This window comes from Dermacentor andersoni, chromosome 2 (genome assembly GCF_023375885.2).
Source record: "Dermacentor andersoni chromosome 2, qqDerAnde1_hic_scaffold, whole genome shotgun sequence".
Lineage (NCBI taxonomy): Eukaryota > Metazoa > Arthropoda > Arachnida > Ixodida > Ixodidae > Dermacentor > Dermacentor andersoni.
The window spans coordinates 33694775-33713635 of record NC_092815.1 but is presented as its reverse complement, the minus strand read 5'-3'; the positions used below and the strand labels follow the sequence as shown (position 1 = coordinate 33713635).

The window sequence follows — 18861 nt, the reverse complement described above, 5'->3', positions numbered from 1 at the left end:
ATCACAAGTATTTTACAAGTCACAAAATGTATATCATTAATTTATCGCGCTTTTATTTCGCTGAGTGAAGTAAGCGCAAGTAAGCAAACAGTGAAGCACCCGGCAAAGTATCTGCATAAAGATGTGCAAGCAGTGCGTGTTAGTGCACCTCGACTGCAAGAAAGTGTGCCAAAAAGCAATTCATGCAATTATTCATAAGCAGTGAGACGCCGGAAACTGAAACCAGTCACAAATAAACTATATGGTAAATAAAAAAATATTTGAGGGCTACTTTGTGGACATTCCGCTGACGGACCTGTTCATCTAGCATAAGCTTAAGGGAACGCAAGCATTACATAAAGTGTAAGGAGGGAAGATGTCACGCATACAAAGAAAGTCTGCAGCCTTGTTAAAATTGCAAGCAAGAGTAAACAAAAATAAACGATGAAGTAAAAATATTCATTGAAAAGCAAACGAAGCAAAACTATGTACTGAATAAAGTCCACAGGTTCGCATACCCATAATTAATAATACAATTAATTTCGGATGTGTTAGCATAGAAAATAACCTCCAACATTTAAGTCTTATGGGGCAGTCGAAGTGTATATTGATAAATTTTTACGTAATGTAATTGATTGATTACGCCAAAATGCTTCGTAATATGACATTGGCAGGTTGTTCCACTGTGATAGTGCGTGAGGAAAAAAGTGATTGCTGTGGTAGGTGGCGACTTAAATTTGCGATGGCGTGACGGTGGCTAATGTGAGAAGGTGTCCTCAGTTCTACATGCGGTTTAAGCTAGGAAAGTGCAGGGGAAATCGACCAAGGTGGTAGCGCGGTTTCGTAAAGCTTTGGGATTTTTGGCCAGATAGGGTTGGCGATGCACCAGGGTTGCAGGTGGAAGAAACGCACTAACATTTCGGCCTGACGTAATGCGGTAAGGCACTTTCTTAATGACGTGTGGGGCAGATTTTGGGGGATTTCAGCCAGCAGCTGAAATAAGCGTCAGCGCATTTTGTTTCTATAAGTCAGACGCATGAAAGCTAACAGTATAAGCGTAGTCTGTGGTGCTTTCGTTTTGGTGCTTAGTTTACTTAATTATTTATTTATTTGTGATACCCTCAAGGTACATAGTGGTACATTGCAGAGGGGAGGGGCAAGAATACATTCCAAGAGCAAAAAATACAGGATTAGTTCTAGGAATTCACAGTGCAGGGAACAAGAGAGATATGAAAAAACTAGTAATGTATTCATACCAACCAAAAAAGATACTTACATAATATGAAAATAATGAAAGAGTACACTTTGCAAAGCAGGCAATGTTCACGAATAAGTACGAATAAGTATGCCATTTGCCACCATACATTATTTTATGTTGATTAGTGCATTCTTAAGAAGAGTGGGGTCACATATGCTTACTAAGGATGTAGGTAGATTATTCCAGTCAATTGAAGTCCTAGGAAGGAATGATTGTGAGCACGCGACGGTGTTACGACGGGGTACATTAACTTTACGTACGTGATCACGACGAACCGAATAATAAGGCGCAGGGTGGATCCAAAGACGGCGAAGAGATTCGTTGTGGTAGTAGATTTTATGAAAAAGAGAAATGCGTGATTCCTTTCTGCGGAGAGATAATATTGGGATTTGGAAGGGTACTCTTCATTAATGTAACACTAGCAGTGTGATGGTAGTTAGGATGAAACGAACAGAGCGATTTTGCACTGATTTGATTTCGTTAATGTGAGCTGATGAGGAAACCAAACGGATAAGGCATATTCTAATTGGGGGCGGACGTATGTTGTGTACAATAGCCGTTTTAATAAAACAGGCGCAAGCGAAAAATTTCTCTTCAAGTATCCTAAGGAGCGGTTAGCTTTAGATATTAGATATTGTACGTGCTGCTTCCAAGAAAGATCGCTAGTTATATGAATGCCAAGGTAAAGGTAGCATGTAACGGATTGAAGGGGACAGGCATTGAGGGCGTAGGTAGGGCAAGTTGTGTTAGAACGAGAAATACGCATAGATTTGCATTTATTAATGTTAAGTTCCTCGCACCAAGTGAGGCACCGATTAGATATGTTATTTAAATCATATTGAAGTGTAGCTATATCAGAGGCACTAGTTACTTTTCGATATATAACACAGTCGTCCGCAAATAAACAAGTTTGTGAGGAAATGTGATCAGGTAAATCGTTAATATATATTAAAAGTACAAGACGACCAAGGGCGGACCATTGCGGAACGCCGGATTCAACTGAAGCCGCGTTAGATGTGAAGTCATTAGTTACAACAAATTGGGAACGAGACGAAAGGAACGATTGGATCCAGCTAAGTACTCCCGGGTCAATGTTGAGTGCGCTTAGTTTGTGTAGTGGCAGTACATGTTTGACCTTGTCAAAAGCTTTCGAAAAATCCAAAAATATGGAATCAGTCGAAAAACCGCTATCAAGATATACATGTAAGTCATTAGTGAAAGTTACCAGCTGAGGCTCACAAGAAAAGAATTTACGAAAGCTATGTTGACTGTTAGAGAAAAAATTATTTGTTTCAAGAAAGTTGATAAGGTTAGAAAATATAATGTACTCCATTATTTCGCACGGTACTGAGGTGATCGATATGGGCCTGTAGTTAAAAGGATGCTGAGTTTCGCACGATTTGTGCATCGGAATAATTTTACTTGTTTTCCAGTCATGAGGCAAGGATGAATACAGGTACGACTGTGAAAAAAATGCTAAGATGATAGAGGAATACTCACTAGTATTTTTAGAAATGTCGTCGTGATGTCCTCTATTCCGCAAGATGACGTAAGCTTAAGAGTATCTATTATTTTTTTTATGCCAGTAGAGTTATAAATTATGGGATCCATAGGTAAAAAATTGCAGCGTGATAGCCTTAGAAGTTAGTTATCATGTGCTGAAGGAGTGAAAGCTTTCATAAACACATTATTTAGAATCGTAGCACAGTGCTGCCGAAGTATAAGCTCACCGGAAGAAGTGCTAAGTGATATAATTTTCGATTCACTAGGCCTTACTACATTCCAGCAACTTCTTGGATTACTTATAGGCATGTTCGGAAGGGTACTATTGAAAAAAGAACATTTTGTATCTTTTATCGCAGATGAGTAGGCCGAGACAGCTTCTTTGTAAACAGACCATTTAGCCTGGCTTTGCATCCGCTTAGCTGTGCGACAAAGACGCTTTTTTCTGTTAGATAGGCGTTTCAAAGATTTAGTATACCACGAAGCATTATTATTCGACAAAACGTGTCTCTTCGGGATAAACTTGTTGACAAGATCATGAATTTTATCTTTGAATATATTCCACTTAGTATCCAGTGAGCGCTCGGCAACATTAGGCAAGAAATTATTTAGAAAAAGAGCAAGTAGCTAGTTGATAGCAGTGAAGTTGCCGTTTTTATAATCACGAATCTTTTTAATGCTGTATTGGGACGGTAGAATTGCCAGGCTAATGGAAAAATACAAGAAGTTGGGATTGCTTAAGCCGGTTGAGTGTGTAACCTTAGATATGATATCTGTTGATGACGTTAAAACAAGATATAAAAGAGGACGTGGTGTTCGTTACACGTGTAAGGGAAGTAACAACCTGAACCAAGTTGAAATCAGCACATATGTCTACAAAAGGCTTTGATTCTGCGGAAGTTGTAGTTAATAAAGGACACGTGCCTGACCAGGAAATGTTGGGGAAGTTAAAATCGCCCATAAATAATATGGGCGCTCCGGGTAAGCGAGCTCTTATCTGGCATAAACAATCGTACATGCTATCGCAAAAAGTCGGAGCTGATGATGGTGGTCGGTAACAAACACCAATCACAACCTTTTTTTGAAATTTACAGAAACGCAGGACTATACACATTCAATGTTACATGATATGGCTACATGGAAACAGTCAAAGCATTCATTAACAGCAATTAAAACACCACCGCCTAGTGTGCCAGCGCGATCGGTACGGTAAACAATATACTTTTTATTACAATGGAAAAACTCAGAGTTTGCTACATTACTCGTCAACCACGTTTCGGTTAATGTAATTATGTCTGCATCACAATCATTTATTAGGCTACAGAGATCATTTCTTTAGGTAAGAAGCTAGTAATATTAGTAAAAAGAACCGGTAGTCTCGATACTATAGGATCGAGGTCCCTATCCCTCGCGTTATCCTATGGGCGCGCTGTTGGAACATCGTGACCTGATCTTAAGGATAGAACAGACGCCGCGGCATCAAATGGGGTACTACTTAACGGCTTCATTTCATAGACCTTTTGTTCAGTGGCGTCGTGTCCATAGCATTTTCTTCACTAACAGAGATAGTGATTTCTTTTAGCATGGGATGGTTCGATAAAATTTATAGGCAGCAAAATTTGCTATACAATTAGCAGGCTTCATTCTATTGTATGCGCATCGTTCATATTGGCACGTTTTAGTAAACTGCATTAGTTTGCGAGGCATACGGCTTATTGAGAGATGTTTGGATAGCGTTTATATCGTGTTTCAGAGCATTCGGTAGGCTGTGATTTGTGGCGGAAAGGATAGCCATAGGCAAGTTTATTGATTCAGTTTAGTTGACAAGATATTTATGTAAACCGAGAACAGTAGTGTAGATGAGACGGTGCATTGAAGAATTCTATGAGTCGCACTGGTGAGAGGCGTACAGCAGTTTGGGCAAAAGGACTGCTTGCGGTCTTACGAAGAGTGTTTTAAATAACGCATTAAGCTCAGGGAGGCTGAGGATGGACAGCTTTAGAAAAGGTGGCCTTGTGAAACACATTCGAATATGTTCAAAAAGTCGAGCAATACGAGCGGGGGACCCAAAAGTAATGCTATTTCTTTTTTATGTTATTATTAAGCCTATTTTTTAAACATGGCCAAATTATAACCACCTTCGAAGTAGTTTCTCAAAAAAGTCAACGGAGTTGGCCAACCGATATATTCCTCGCTCAAAACTGTCTTCGAACCGTTGCAAACATACGCTCTCTGTGCTTCTGTCGTTTTCATCTCAATATCTTCAACGTCTTTAAAGCATTTGTAGTTAGGCTCTTTTTTCAGCTTTGGAGATAAGAAATGTCAAGGTATCGGAAGTAGACGGTGAGATAATGTAGCGTTAGCGCCTTATTTTGTCAGAAAGCGGTGCACGCTCGATGCTATGTGGGTGAGAGCGCTTTGACACACAAGCCATTTTAGCCTGAGTTCCACAGGTTGCGGCGTTTTCTTCGAACTTCAATGCGCTACCGCTACGGCACTGCGTCGTACAAATACTGTCTGACTGTCTCATCTCGTGGTACAACCATAAAACGAACCAGCTCTTTTGTATACAATAAATATTCTGAGAGAAGAGGACTTGATGCATGTTCGTTGCTCTTTGACGTTCGCCATAGCAAAACCGACACAAATATTGACAGAGGCTAAAAGAAAGTAATGCCTTCAGCAGACAAAACTTTACACAAACACGCTACTTGGTCTAATGATGAAAATGACAAAGTAGAACGCTAGACTAGTCGCACGCATCGGCAATAGATACCCTACCACCTTAGTGAACAAACCATTCGTTACTTTTTCGTTTCTCCTTCATGTGGCTTCTACTTGCAGGTTGGCACCTTAGATACGAATATTAATATGGATACTTTTCTTCCAGATTGTCCCCGTAGGTCATGACGCAGGAGCCATCTCAATAATGCACCACCTATTGGACAAGAAGCTACACTGGGTGCAACGAGTGAAGCGCCTGGTGTTACATACATCTTCGTTCTTTCGACCGTACCGGGAGAACACGAAAAATGCGCTGCAAAATACTCTGCATCTGGGTAGGCTGAGCATGTGCCACCCAGACGATGGTGTCGATATGGTGGTCGAATGCTTGCAGTCTATACCTGCGAGCCGTCTCAAAGTGGCTGCTCGGCACGCCTACAAATTGGCACCCGTTTTCGTTCCCTCGACTGCTGCAGGAACATCGGTGAGAGATGACTTATCGTAAATCTCGACCAAAGGCTGGTGGCAGAAATTAACAGTGATTCCATGCTGAGCAAAATGGCACAGATGTCCGCACTCCTGCCTATATAGAGCACTCGCGCTTTGCATAGCGAAGCGGGGAGTGGTATGTCTTTGGTGTTACTGACTGGATTCTGGGCCTTTTCGGAGCAACGGCAGCTAAATAGGTGTGGGAGTCGTGTAGCTAGCATTCATCTCAATACGTTGAACTATAACCTATTCCTTGCTCTACAGCGAAGCACCCGAGTGCGCTATAGACAGAGGTGCGGACGAGCGCACATAGAAAAACTGAGGAACCAGTGCAGTGACGTGACTCTATAGAAGTATTTCACGGTACGCACGCTGGACTTATAACTGACCTTGTTTGCTGAGAAAACCATCAATGGAACGGAGGCCATGATAACAAATAATTTAACAAGATTTGGCCCGGAAGTGCGCGCCATTGCATATTAGCCGCTTCTTGACTGACAAAGAATGCGGATCAATAGATAAACATGGCTTTGTGCGATGCGATCTTTTCTGTCGTTGCTTGTTTCTGTGATGCTGACAAAACTACTATGCCTACGCTTTCTTCGGCCTGTGGGAACATTCCTTAGAAAATAGTCAGTTGGGAGCGTAATGCGTACAGCGGTATCACTACACTACGTGCCATTTCTTTCTACGCTATTTTTTCTCAATCTGTGCCTTAGTGGGCTCAGCGTAACTGTAAGTCATGAAAGTTCAAGAAGCCGTGACGTGATATTCAAATTTCACAGAAAGCAACTGGAATGCGCTGCTGCTAAGTGGTTAGGCCTAGAGTTTTGAAGCTGTTCTACATCCATAAGGTCCATAAATAAACTGCACAGCACGATCCATCCGATAAAAATAAATGATAAAATTGTTCCAGGACTGGTGCAAGTTTGACCTTTTTCATCGCACGTCTACCCTAAAACTCTCAAAGCCTATTGTGTCTTATTTTTTTAATATTTCGTTTTATAAATCTTTATGTGAATACTTTCATCTGCTGCTTACTTTTGCTTTTTAGGAGATAAACGGTGCTCCTATTGTCTGTACACGGATACCAAGACGTCGTATTATGTTTATTTCCCACCGCGTGTAACCTGAGTGTGCGTCAGTATTCAGAACATCGACCCTGCTGTATGCTTCAGCAAGCCATATTAGAATCCCGTCTGAACCGCATCACCTTATAACGTCACTGCAATAAATTTTGCATAAATTGTAACGCAGCTCACTGTGCAGGATGATATTACTTAAACCTAGCCGACTGCATAAAAAAATCGTTTGCTGGATATGTACTTTGTTTCTATTATCGCGGATAAATATAAAATCGCATGGTAAAACAGCTGTATCTCGGCATGATATAATCCACACGTTCGCACGATGTTCTCAGCCATACATATTTGTCCAGAAATAGTGAATATATTTACTAGATGACTTCGAATGCCTCGAAATGTTTCCAGAATGTGCGCTTTAGGCTTTGTCTGTGCTATACAACAGCACCAGTTACGATAGGTACCAGAAGATAGATCACAGAACACGTGCTGACTACCAACGGCTTTTAATTCAAAAATTTATTCTGAGTTTATTAGTTGGCAGTCGACACGTGTCCTCTGTTCTTACTTTCTTCTTTTCCTTCTCTTTTTTTTTTTTTGTCATTCATATTATAAGTGGTGCGGTCGCAGTAAGAATTGTTGCCAGTTTACCACATTTGCAATCCTAGGGCCCTGTAACGCAAAACTATTCCAATATGTTTTCATTTCAATTTTTTACGTCAAATTTGCGTAAACGCCAAAACAAGCATTGGGCGGTGACCCGCAGGTTGTCTGACCAGACCAATCAAACACTCTCCTCATTCATAGGAGATAACTTTTGTTTGCTTGAAAAACGAATAACATTGCCTACATTCAGCGGCTTGTCTTATCTAATTGGCTGACAAGAGGCAAACAGAACACTCAAGTGGACAGGAGTTCGATGCCAGTGCACTGAAAATCGATAACCGCATGAAGAGGGTAGTGCCGGCGTCTGCGATTGGTCCGCTTTCCCTTACTTAGCTTGCGGTGTGTAGTCGAATATCGCGGCGGTGTGCAAAGGAAGCTGACGAATGACGCTAAAATAGACTTTCAGCAAAGAAGAGTTCGTAGAACGAGGCCGTAAATGCGCCGAAAGTGCTCGAAAACGTTACACAGACACGCAAAATAGTTTTGTTATACGCAAATAAATCCATGCTCTCCGGCAGGTGCGAGTAGCCAGTGCCTGAGCGATCGGCGGCAGCCATCTCTGATTCCTTTCGGAATGGGGCAACTTGCGACTATTCAGAAGAAAATTCAGTTTTGTTCGGCATATGCATATTTAATACGTACACGTCACTTTGACGCGGCAAATTTTTGCGGTTTTGTGACATCGAGCGACAGGCAGGTGAAGTGGGTGCAGCCTGAAAACTTTTGACCAATAGCCGAGGGTTAATGGCGAAAAGGCGTCGAATCAGAAATAACCATTTTCTTTTGTTCTGTCCAATCATGCATAGTAAGTGTGTACACATCATATCAGATGGGGAGCTATCGCGGTTCGCGTGACGTCGCGTGACTGACAGGCTAAGTGGGGCTGGCCCAAAAAGGTTTTGACCGACCGCGAAGGGCTGACTGCAGAATTGGAATAGAAAGGTTTGGGATAGTGTTACGTTATAGAGCCCCTAATAAGGTTAAATCTATTTCTTCGTGTATAATCAGGTCTGCTTCTTTTCCCTTCCAGCCTTCGGCTGTTATTAGGATTAAAAATTCGAGCGCCGTAAGGACCTGGCTAAGGGACAAAGTGTTTCTCCTGGGAAACGTAGCGGACGAAGGTTCCTTCGAATACTCAATGATCCTGAAAAGACTGGCCGACCTAAAATATGTTCTTCCGCAAGGATCTTTCCCAAACGTAACAGCTGAAATTCTTAACTTTCTCGCCGAACTTCCTTTGGGAGGTCAAATCGAGGTAAGTCACGTCCACTGCTCGCTACAGTCTCGTCGGTTGCCTATCGACTCCATTGTCACACCTATTGCTTATCAACCTCTCGGAAGTCTTTGCCCGTATACGGCTGGCCCTTCATTCCGAACGCTCGTAGTCTGTCTATGAAAACTTATTGACCGTGTTGGCACCACATGTAATGATACTTGTTCAGTATTTTCTTGGTGCTCTTTCGTCATAATAGGCTTCTGTAGAGTCATGTGACAACTATGAAACTAGAAAAGACTGTCGTGTTGAAATGAGGGAACACTTAAAGACGAGAAAGAAAGGAAAGGCGTGGAGGGGGAACTTTCATTTCAACATCTTATGCAAGAAGCGACTGATGGCACGCATAAGTGGTAGTTGAAAGAAGAAAGTTATTTTAATGATACCGCCCAAGATCGCGATTTTAAGCGTCAAAAGCAAAGAAATTGTTCTGTGACCATATAAAAGAGTATAGATGTCTAAATAAAGAATATTCCTAATGGTAGTTTACAGCTAGCCAAGCAGATAGAGCGGTTCATTCAAAAATTTCTTTACGAAACGAAGAAACGCCGCCTACTGTTTTGCAAGGAGTCACTTATGTAGGGTTCGTCGTATCATACGTATAGTGGAAAGGTTCCATAGCACGCCATCTGCAGGTTAAAACAGGCTTCAGTTGTGGATTTAGTAAAAGAGAAGACAAACCTTGGCCCCGTCTATGCTCATGATTATTTGTAAATAGGGGTATTTCTTTCGATTAACGTCGTCACAATTCTTTCGGCATATATAACCGAAGACGCCTGTTAGCTATGAAGCTTCAAATCTCGAACTTTTTCCGGCACAGACCTTAAACAAAAAGAGAAAGACATCTATGACATATGAAATCAATGAGACCTCGTACTACACAGATGCGAAAACGAGACGAAACTGATGTCCAGAAGGGCTCCAAGGATTCAAGGGCTGTATTCAGTGAGCGCAGCAGGGAATAGGTTAATGTTTGTTTAAAACCAACAAAAGACAACGCTGTTTTCATCCATTTATTGTTATGAGAGGAGAAGCAACTGCAATGCTACGTGTTTGGGGCAATAGAAGGAACGAGAAATGATTTTTTTCTAATAAAAACACCTTTCGGCCATGATTTTGAAATATTTTTAGCAGTGCATGCAGTCCTTCGCCACGATGGAAGAGAAGCCGTGTATGCATCTCATTCGTTGTGAAACTACCCCCTCAGACGCGCGGTTGGTCCTTACATAACGCGGTTCCTGATCCTAATTAACGAAGTTTCTTCCCATAAAGCACAAGAGGATGCGACGTCTGAAATATGCTCAAGATTTATGAGCATGGCAGTCATGTGTAATCTCCACGAGTGGGCGGTTAGTTGTGAAATGGCTGCTGAAAAATCGTATAATTGAAGTGTGGGATTTTTCACACTTTGCGAAATAGAGAACGGAGGCCGCTGCCTAACTTGTTTTGCGTTCTCGGTCATAGTAATCTTTAATTTGCGCACTTACGCTTATATCGCAGTAGCAGGTTTTGCCGCAACTTGCAGTCATCAGAAAACTTACTCGCAGGGCCAGTATTCCAAGGAACCATTTAATTACACATAGTTATATTACACATACTTTATACACATATATCACGCGTATGTCCCACATCTCGGCACTTATCGGAAGTGTACTCTAAAAAATGTTAGTGAGGTTGCTGCGCTAAGTTTATGTTAAATCTTGTAGATTTACTTCCATTCTGGTCAAAGATCACCGAGTTGAGATCAGTTTCGTTCAACGTGTCAGACATTGCAGGCGATTGCTAAGTGCGGGCAGACTGCATCCTATTAAGCTCATCTCGGTGTCTGCTAGTGGAGGAAACAGCGAGACACGCAGTCGACTTGCCCGGTAGGTCCGAATACTCAGAAAAGATGCACCCCACAAAAAATATTCTTTGTTAGAGCGCAGCTCTCAACCGCGCGTTCCTGATGCGAGTGTCGGCGTCGACGTAACCAAGTGAACGAGCAATTGATGAAAGAGCGAACGCGTAGCGCAGCGGGAGATGAAAAACGGAATGAGGAAAGCGGAGGGGGAGGATGCGGTGAAACCATGAGGTGGAAAGTGGAGGAGGAGCGTATGGCGAAAGCTTGAGAAGAAAAGCGTAGTAGTGCTGGCGCCCGAGTAGCGAGCGTCGTATGGGAAGTACGTCTGCAGCGGTTGCCGCAATCGCGCCCACGCGTCACCCACGTGCTGCCTCTAGCGATTTCCGGATTGGCGAGGCAGTCGCCCCACAATTCGCTCCCTTTACAACGTGCCGCACGAGACAGATTGTCCGCGCCAAGCAATATATCGCGAAATAAAATTTTAAAAATGAAACTATGGGGTATTACGTGCCACAACCACGATCTGAGTATGAGGCACGCCGTAGTGGGGCACTACGGAAATTTGGACCACCTGGGGTTCTTTAGCGTGCACCTGAATCTATGCACACGGGTGTTTTCGCATTTCCGCCCCCATCAAAATGCGTTCGCTGCGGCCAGGATACACTATATTGCGATATGAAAGCACATATAGAGCTGCGCTCAAGCTTCGCATTAGGGAGTATAGTAATCGTCGGTGAATTTTTTTTCAATGCTCACGTAAAGTATTCTGAGTGCATACTTTTCTTTAGGCTGTAGGTAGCACCAATGCCGCGTGAGCTCCCGCCGCTACCTGTCCGAGTGCACAACAAACATAACTGCAGCATTATCCATAACGTTAACGCGACAAATACAAGAAAGATGAGAGGATGAATGTTTCAGAATCAACGTTATGCTTTTGAGTATGAACGGACTAGCGCAAAAATAAGTTCCACTGAAGCAAAGAAACTGCTGTCTTTGTAAAGCAACGACGCAGACATTTCTCATATCACGGATTAGTAGCTTGGGTAAACCACTTGCACACAGTTTTCTTCTCATACTGAAGGATGCGATTGGGTGGCTGAGCGATGTCATTTTTTTTACACTGACATCAGAGTGCTACATACTATCACGCCTTTTACGGCAAGTGCTGTCGAAAATGAACAATATTAGTGCTGGATCCTTGTGTAATTAATAGTACACACTAGCGATGGCGTCGCTGTGGAACGTTGCAGTGTAAATGCGCACATGCTTATTTGAAAGTGTTACAGATACCGCCGCAAGGAGTGCAACATTCAATGAATATAGTTACATTAATTTGCTTAACAATAATGTTGCATTTCGCTGTACTCGGCTTTGCCTCGGAGGCGCGATGACAAACTGCTTATTTGTCCAACATTTCCTCGTGCCTATATTTTTTTTTCGGCAGGCACACCATCCGCGTCGTTTAGTAGCTCAAGATCACCGTTACTGTGTATAGACGAAACAAAACTAACATCAGTTACTAAAGTCTGTATTCAACAACTCATAAATCTTGCTAAGCAGAAGTGGGCGCACCCTCCACTGCTATTGACGCTGATCTTCTCTGTGCGAGAAATAACCGAAGTCGCCTACGAGATATTTATTGCATTTCTCGCGTTTTCCACCGAACAACCCTCGCCAATGACGGACTTCAACATTTGCCACTGCCATCCTTTTATGGTTTCCTGAAGTTATGGTTGCGTAACCTCTACCATGAGGATTCGGTTAGCATTCCCACAGCCATCTCAAGCAAAGCTTACCTGCGCAGCAATTCGGGAGAGCGTTTTGACACGTTTTTGGGCTCCCGGCTTATAAAGGCTATTGTAACCCTTGTACGAAATTTGTGCCCTTAATGACATTCCCAGCAGAGCGGTCATAGATATATATATTCTGGTTCTGGTAAATGGCCATAGAAATGAAGTCTTGTATTGACTTTAACGCTAATATTAGTTATGTCAAATTCTGAAGTGCACAAATCTTCCAATAAGCCTTCAATTATTTCTCATGTATATTCAGTCTATCTTGAACCTATTTGGGCGGATTTACCTGAGTTCAAAAAATATTTGTAGCACTCATTGTTCCTGGGCGTTTGAATGCAAACGTAGCAACCCTTTTTGTGTTTTCTTAGGATATAATCGGCGAATACAGAACAGGCTACAGTAATGAAACTTTCAATGAGGCTGATATGTGGAAGAATATATTGGGAGATATACTCGTTTACTGCCCTATGCAATACTTGGCTGAGACTCTGTCAGCTCTTGGCAACAAGGTACGTGCCCTATTTACACGAGCAAGTGACGGTGTTTTATTTGTGCATCTCCTATATAAGACGAAACGTACTTTCGAACAGTGTGGTGATGTAATACTTACCGAAGGGCATAGCCCTCAGCTTGTAGCTATATCGCAGCCCAGCTGTCTTGCTTGAGTAACAGCGACAGCCGTTTCAGGCAATGACGCACAGCTGCTGTTTATTGAATCGGTGTGCGGCAGGATGTGCTCATGTTACCTGCGCTAATAAAAGTAACCCATTTTATAAAACGTGTTTCATTAAATGCGCTCAAAATTCTTTAAATATAGGGAAAATGTCATTTACTTGAGATTGCCTCTGCCACAAAGCCACACATTTTAATATTACTCGAGGTAGCACTTGGACAACTAAACATAGCAGTTAGGTTAGCTTTTTAACCGAATAAGTCAGACGACTGATCAAGACTTCAGCAAAACTTGAAGCCCGTCCAGACTTGAAGCCAGCCACAAACACATCCGTAGCTAATCAATGTTTTACAACGGACTGTTTCGGAGTATTTATTATGCTTACTTTCAGGTGTATACTTTTGTCCTGGGCACAGGCCTAGACTTCAGAGGAGGCGGACGTGCACAGCGTTACGATGACTTGCATTTCTTGTTCGGGACTCCTCTTCGGTTCAAGGAAGGTTATCACGAGACGGACAAGGAGCGTGCGATTACATTCCTAACACGCTGGGCGACGTTTGCGAAAACTGGGTTTGTCTCCATTGCAATGTCTGGCTTCTATCTCTCACTCAAAAATATCCATTCCTGTAGCGTAGAACACCTTTTACCCAATGTGTTTTATGGCAGCTATATTGTAGACATTCAACGTTGTTAATTGCATGAATATTATTTAGCTTGACCATTATCATTTTATGTGAAACTTATTCTTTATTCTATAAGCATGGGGGGGGGGGGGGGGGTGCTCCTACAACTAAAGGAGCTGCCTTCAGGCTTTTGCCAAGTTAGTTTACAAGTTTGTCTGTTTTTCCCTCCACCGAAAATTATTTCGATATCCGATGTTATAACTACGTGAACTTGTCAACACGTATGATCAGGTGTAAGGGCCTCAGAATTCAAACAGGTGTCTATAGCTATTAAATCAATGGTACTTAGCTGTGCGCGCAGTGTCGAAAAGCGAACGATAGCGGCGTTGTGCGCGGTTCAAATGCTCCAAAGCTGTAACGAGTGCTGTTTGCAGTTGCTTCTAAATTTCTTGCGAACAAGTAAACTGACAACTCAGCGCTTTGAATGAGAAAACAGCATATTCTGCTTGTACCACTAAATTTAAAAATGCTATGAAAGTGATATATCCCTTCGCGGCATAACACATTTTCAGACCTTCTGAGGCAGCTATCATTCCTGCTACCGTGCCTCCAGACAAATGTACATTAGCGAAAATATTCCTTCTGCTTAAAGCATTAGTAACACTAATTCTCGGGCAGAAAACTATAAACGAACAAAAACTAAATGAAGCTAAGCATACATCACTCTACTTTATAAAAGCACCTGCATGAAGAAAGTTCACTTGGCGGTTTGAAACGCTAGCAAGAAATTTGATATAAAGAAAGGCAATGGCTGCAAATAAAGAAGCCCACCCGAGTGAAGCGTTTCGAACAAACCGGTATAGTATCGGTCACCTTTTTAGACTACCGAAGTTTCTTATCAAAGTTGCTCTCCGATGCGTGTCATCTGCTTCTTTCTAGAAACGATGAAATCATTCATTGCTGTCTTTCCACCGCCATGACAAGCATAATAGTACCGAACAAAGTCTTTCGACATTAGTTCTTTTTTATTCTCGATTTTGTGCGCGGCGGCAGGGTTGCCAGGTCTTTGGGAGGAAAAGTATAGCCGAAAAATTCCGCAAAGTAGCCAAGAAAGTCACCAACTGCGGCAAAAACTTTAATTGGTAGCCAGAAAGTTGCTACAATGCGACAAACCAATAATTTCTAATTTTTGACAGGAATATAAAGAAGAAAAAGGCGAAAAACACCTGTATTTTCCTGCTGCACTAACGGCAAACAAAAATAGCAGAATATAACAAGTGTTGTCACATATTATTATATCATAATTTACTATAATGACCAGCTGACGTTCTGTGGCAATTCCTGCCGCAAGCTTGCGTGCTTTCTCATAGCCGAAGCGGTGTCGCTAGTTTCAGTACACTAAGCTCGCTGCACACCTTCCTTGCACCACTATGGCTTCAATTTAATGGTTCACGTGCAAACTGTATAACCTCACACACGTTCTACTCTCCCTAGTACAGAGTTGCATAGTCACATAGACATTGGCACCTGTAATGTCATGGCTGCCATGACGCGTTTTCGGTTGTTGCAGTCGTTTCTGGCGCCGAGAACGATGTTCTTCGAGGTTCTCTACAGATTTAACGATCGCTGAGGGTGATATTAGGGCACCATCTATTGTTTCTGTCCTACGAAGGATGCATAAACATTGCCTTTAAGATTGGTCAATTCATCTCACTCAGAGGTAGGTGCTTGAGCCTTTTCAATTATCAGTGCATGACAGTCGCGAACTGCCCGAGGCGTTGGTTTCAGCTAACGAGCGTTGCATATGAAGAATCTCGGGCACTCCCGCACGGACCAGGACGACAAGCCGGAGACGCCCACTGACCATATGGCACCTGTAATATATTTTGAGCTTCTGAATTTGCTCCCGGAGCTTGCAAAACACAAAACCGTTACCTTAATGATCTGGCGTTTGGGTCAGTTCCTTCGCGGGGACTGCCGAGGCAAGCCTGATTTGGGCACTAACTATACGACTTACCAGCGCCAAAATAGCCAGCAAGCAGCCAAGTCGCCAAGCACGATTTTCGGTCGGCAATAGCCTGTATAAGTAGCCAATCTGGCTAATACGAGGCATTCTACGAGGCATTCAGCGCATGCCTTAATAGGACACCCTATTTCGCTTCAAATCTGAACCTGCATCAGCTGTATATTGGCGTAGCCGCTAAGTAGCGAGTATCTACTTGGAGTCGCGAATAGCTGTCTACTTATTTGCTACTAAAATAATGCTTCGCCTATTGGGCGCAACTGCGCGGCTTTTTGTGTGTGTGTGTGTGTGTGTGAAGGCTATACATACACGCTATGTAAACTCTGTGAAGGCACTTGCAAGGGACTTTCCTATCAACGTGCGTTAATGTGAAGATCAAGCTTGCAGTGACAGGGCCCGTTGATATTAGGCGAGAAACGCTAACATGAGGAATAACTTTATGATGCCAACAGACGAAGAAGCCTAGGAAAGCATAGGGGGAATTATTTGTAGTTTTTAATTGAAGTGATGTCTATATTATGTCTCCTGCATACTTTTATCACTTGTGTAGAAGTTGGCAAATGACTATTGCCCACATTAATATCTGAGCTCATAAGTATAGTCGCCTGAGTTTCTAATCAAAGGTGTAAGTGTATAAAAGAAAAGAAAACTTATGTTGCCTTTTTCTCGTCGTCTGATATTCTCTTTTTTTTTTCAATGCGCAGGAAATTACCAGATTTAGCTGCCGGTCTAAAAGCCTGGCCCGTGTTCAACGCCAAGGATCCCAAAACAGTACTCATCAAATTTGGAGGACACACCGAAGTCGTCAAAGCGTTTCGAGCCGAACAATGCGATTTCTTGAGAGGATATATCCTTCCAAGGCGAAGGAGCTAATTGCTGGCAAACCTTCATTTTCTTATCGTGCGTTCCACAAGGAGGGTGCGGCTAATTTGGCACGCCAGATATCGCAGAAACAAAAGTGTATCCCACACCAATTTCAAAACATTTCTAATTGAAGCACTGCTACACATTGAACATCAGCAAATTTGTACTAAACTGTATATTGCATCTCGTTTGTGCTTCTTGCATAATAAATATCCAATACATTGCAGATTACTTTCAAACCTTCCTGGACGTTGCAACAGTTGTAGAAGGGCTAGACAGGCCTTATTGCAATAAAATGCGTCTACTTCGACTTTCCGCGAACGAAGATATTCGCCGTCACCGCTGCTGTTGCTGCGATGTTCCGTATAATGGCCGCATAATGTCCGTATATAAGACCGCGTCCTGCGCGCCGTGTACTGCGAGTGCGAAGGAAAACGTGCGGTGGTGAGCCGAGGAGTAATGGTGGCTTGATGTGCCCCGTGTCCTGAGTGCGCAATGTGGGACGGCACGTGATCAATCGCGTTACGGTAAGTGAGCACACGTCTCCCATAGACCCGAGCTAAGCCGTGTCTGCAGCATGCGCACGGTTGCCCGCACGGCTGAGCGCATGCGTGGCCCACGCGCCCCATACTGAAGGTTCTCAGCGCCGGGTGCAAAGACTGCAGGGGCGAGCCCAGGTGACTGGTGCATTCATGAGCGCTCTGTCTTCCCGTGCGCCTAGTGTTAGATGTCGCAATGTCTCAAGTGTCAAAGACTCGCTGAAGCGAGAGGCAGCACGAAGCATACGCTCCTACTGCAGACGCTATTTACGTCAGCGTTGTGAAAGCGAGCGCTCGCGGTCGTCGAGTAAGACCTGTTCGCGTCTGCCTGTGGACGCGTGACACCTCCATTACTATTTTAATTATTAAGCGAACGTTTACTGCAAGTTATACGACCAACAAAACTACAACCCTCACTCCGTGTAATTGTCTATTTTGCTATATATCGCTATCAGTTATTTGGCTTTGAGGCCAAACTGCGACATTTTTGAAGCAGTGTAAAAAAATATAAGTGGGGTTCTTCTCGTTGCATACAGAATATCCTGATGAAGCGCTATCGCATGTAATAAGCGCGTTAAAATTTATTGCAGAAATAGCCGGAGAACATTTCCCTCGGTGTGCCCATCGCGCCAAACTAAAATGTCGGCCTCGCCCTCCTCTCACTACGACAAATTCATTTCGCCAGATGTGAGTGGGCGGAAGCGTTCGTACGAGAAAGAGTATGCTTGTGCGCGCATGAGTGTGTGTGTCGCTTTGCGTATGTGTGGTAATCTGAACAGAACTGAGAAATTGAACAAGCTTTGTTCAATGTAGCCAATGACACCTGTTTTTGTTTTGTTCTGCGGCGCTTTCCTTAGACATAAACTCGATGAAAACTGCCCTTGAGAGGGTAGCGCGACGTCTTAATTCAGAACACTCGCCCTAGTGTGGACGGCTGACCGCGTTCTGCCCATCACGCGGCTGCGTCGGCGTGGGCCGGGGGGGGGGGGGGGGGCGAAAACCATCCTTCACCTGGCACCGACCGATCGGCCGCTCCACAAGCGAGTTAAATCCCCAGCGCTGAACCTGAATCGTCGAAAGTTCTGCCTTCGCTCGAGGAGGGGTGTAAGGTAGACGGTCGCCTCGTATAGCAACCTGCCCGCCATCGGTCTACCACTTTCGCCGATTACGAAAGGAAAACGACGTCGTACGACTTGGAAAAACAAAATAGGAACGCGAAGGGGATTGGGGAGAATCGAAAGACAGGCGTCGGGGAAGTTGCAGAGGATGGGCAAGAGGGAATGAAGGAACGAGTGAGTAGGCCGATGTGTTTCCCACGGGCGCCGACTACACAGGCACGAATTCGAATCGGCGAGCTCGCTTTGCTTCCTGTCCGGCATGCTCCTCCGGACGCTTCCTTCCTTCGCCCCCGGATGATTTATATCCAGAAGCAGAGTTCGCCTGTCAAATTATACCGTCGCTCGATGGAAAGGGATAAAAGAATGGCCGGCCTATAGAGGCGACCATCGTGTTTCAGTGGAAGCACG

General features: G+C 43.5%; 1 protein-coding gene across 1 annotated transcript in view; it reads left to right on the top strand.

Moving 5' to 3' along the window:
- LOC126542479 (uncharacterized) overlaps window positions 1–17046 on the top strand; it is a 46066-nt gene extending 29020 nt beyond the window's left edge. The window contains exon 6 of the mRNA XM_050189565.3: window positions 16637–17046. Coding sequence (XP_050045522.2) covers window positions 16637–16805 — 169 coding nt within the window. The 3' untranslated portion in view covers window positions 16806–17046. The remainder of the gene's footprint in view (window positions 1–16636) is intronic.
- The last annotated feature ends 1815 nt before the right edge of the window (window positions 17047–18861 follow it).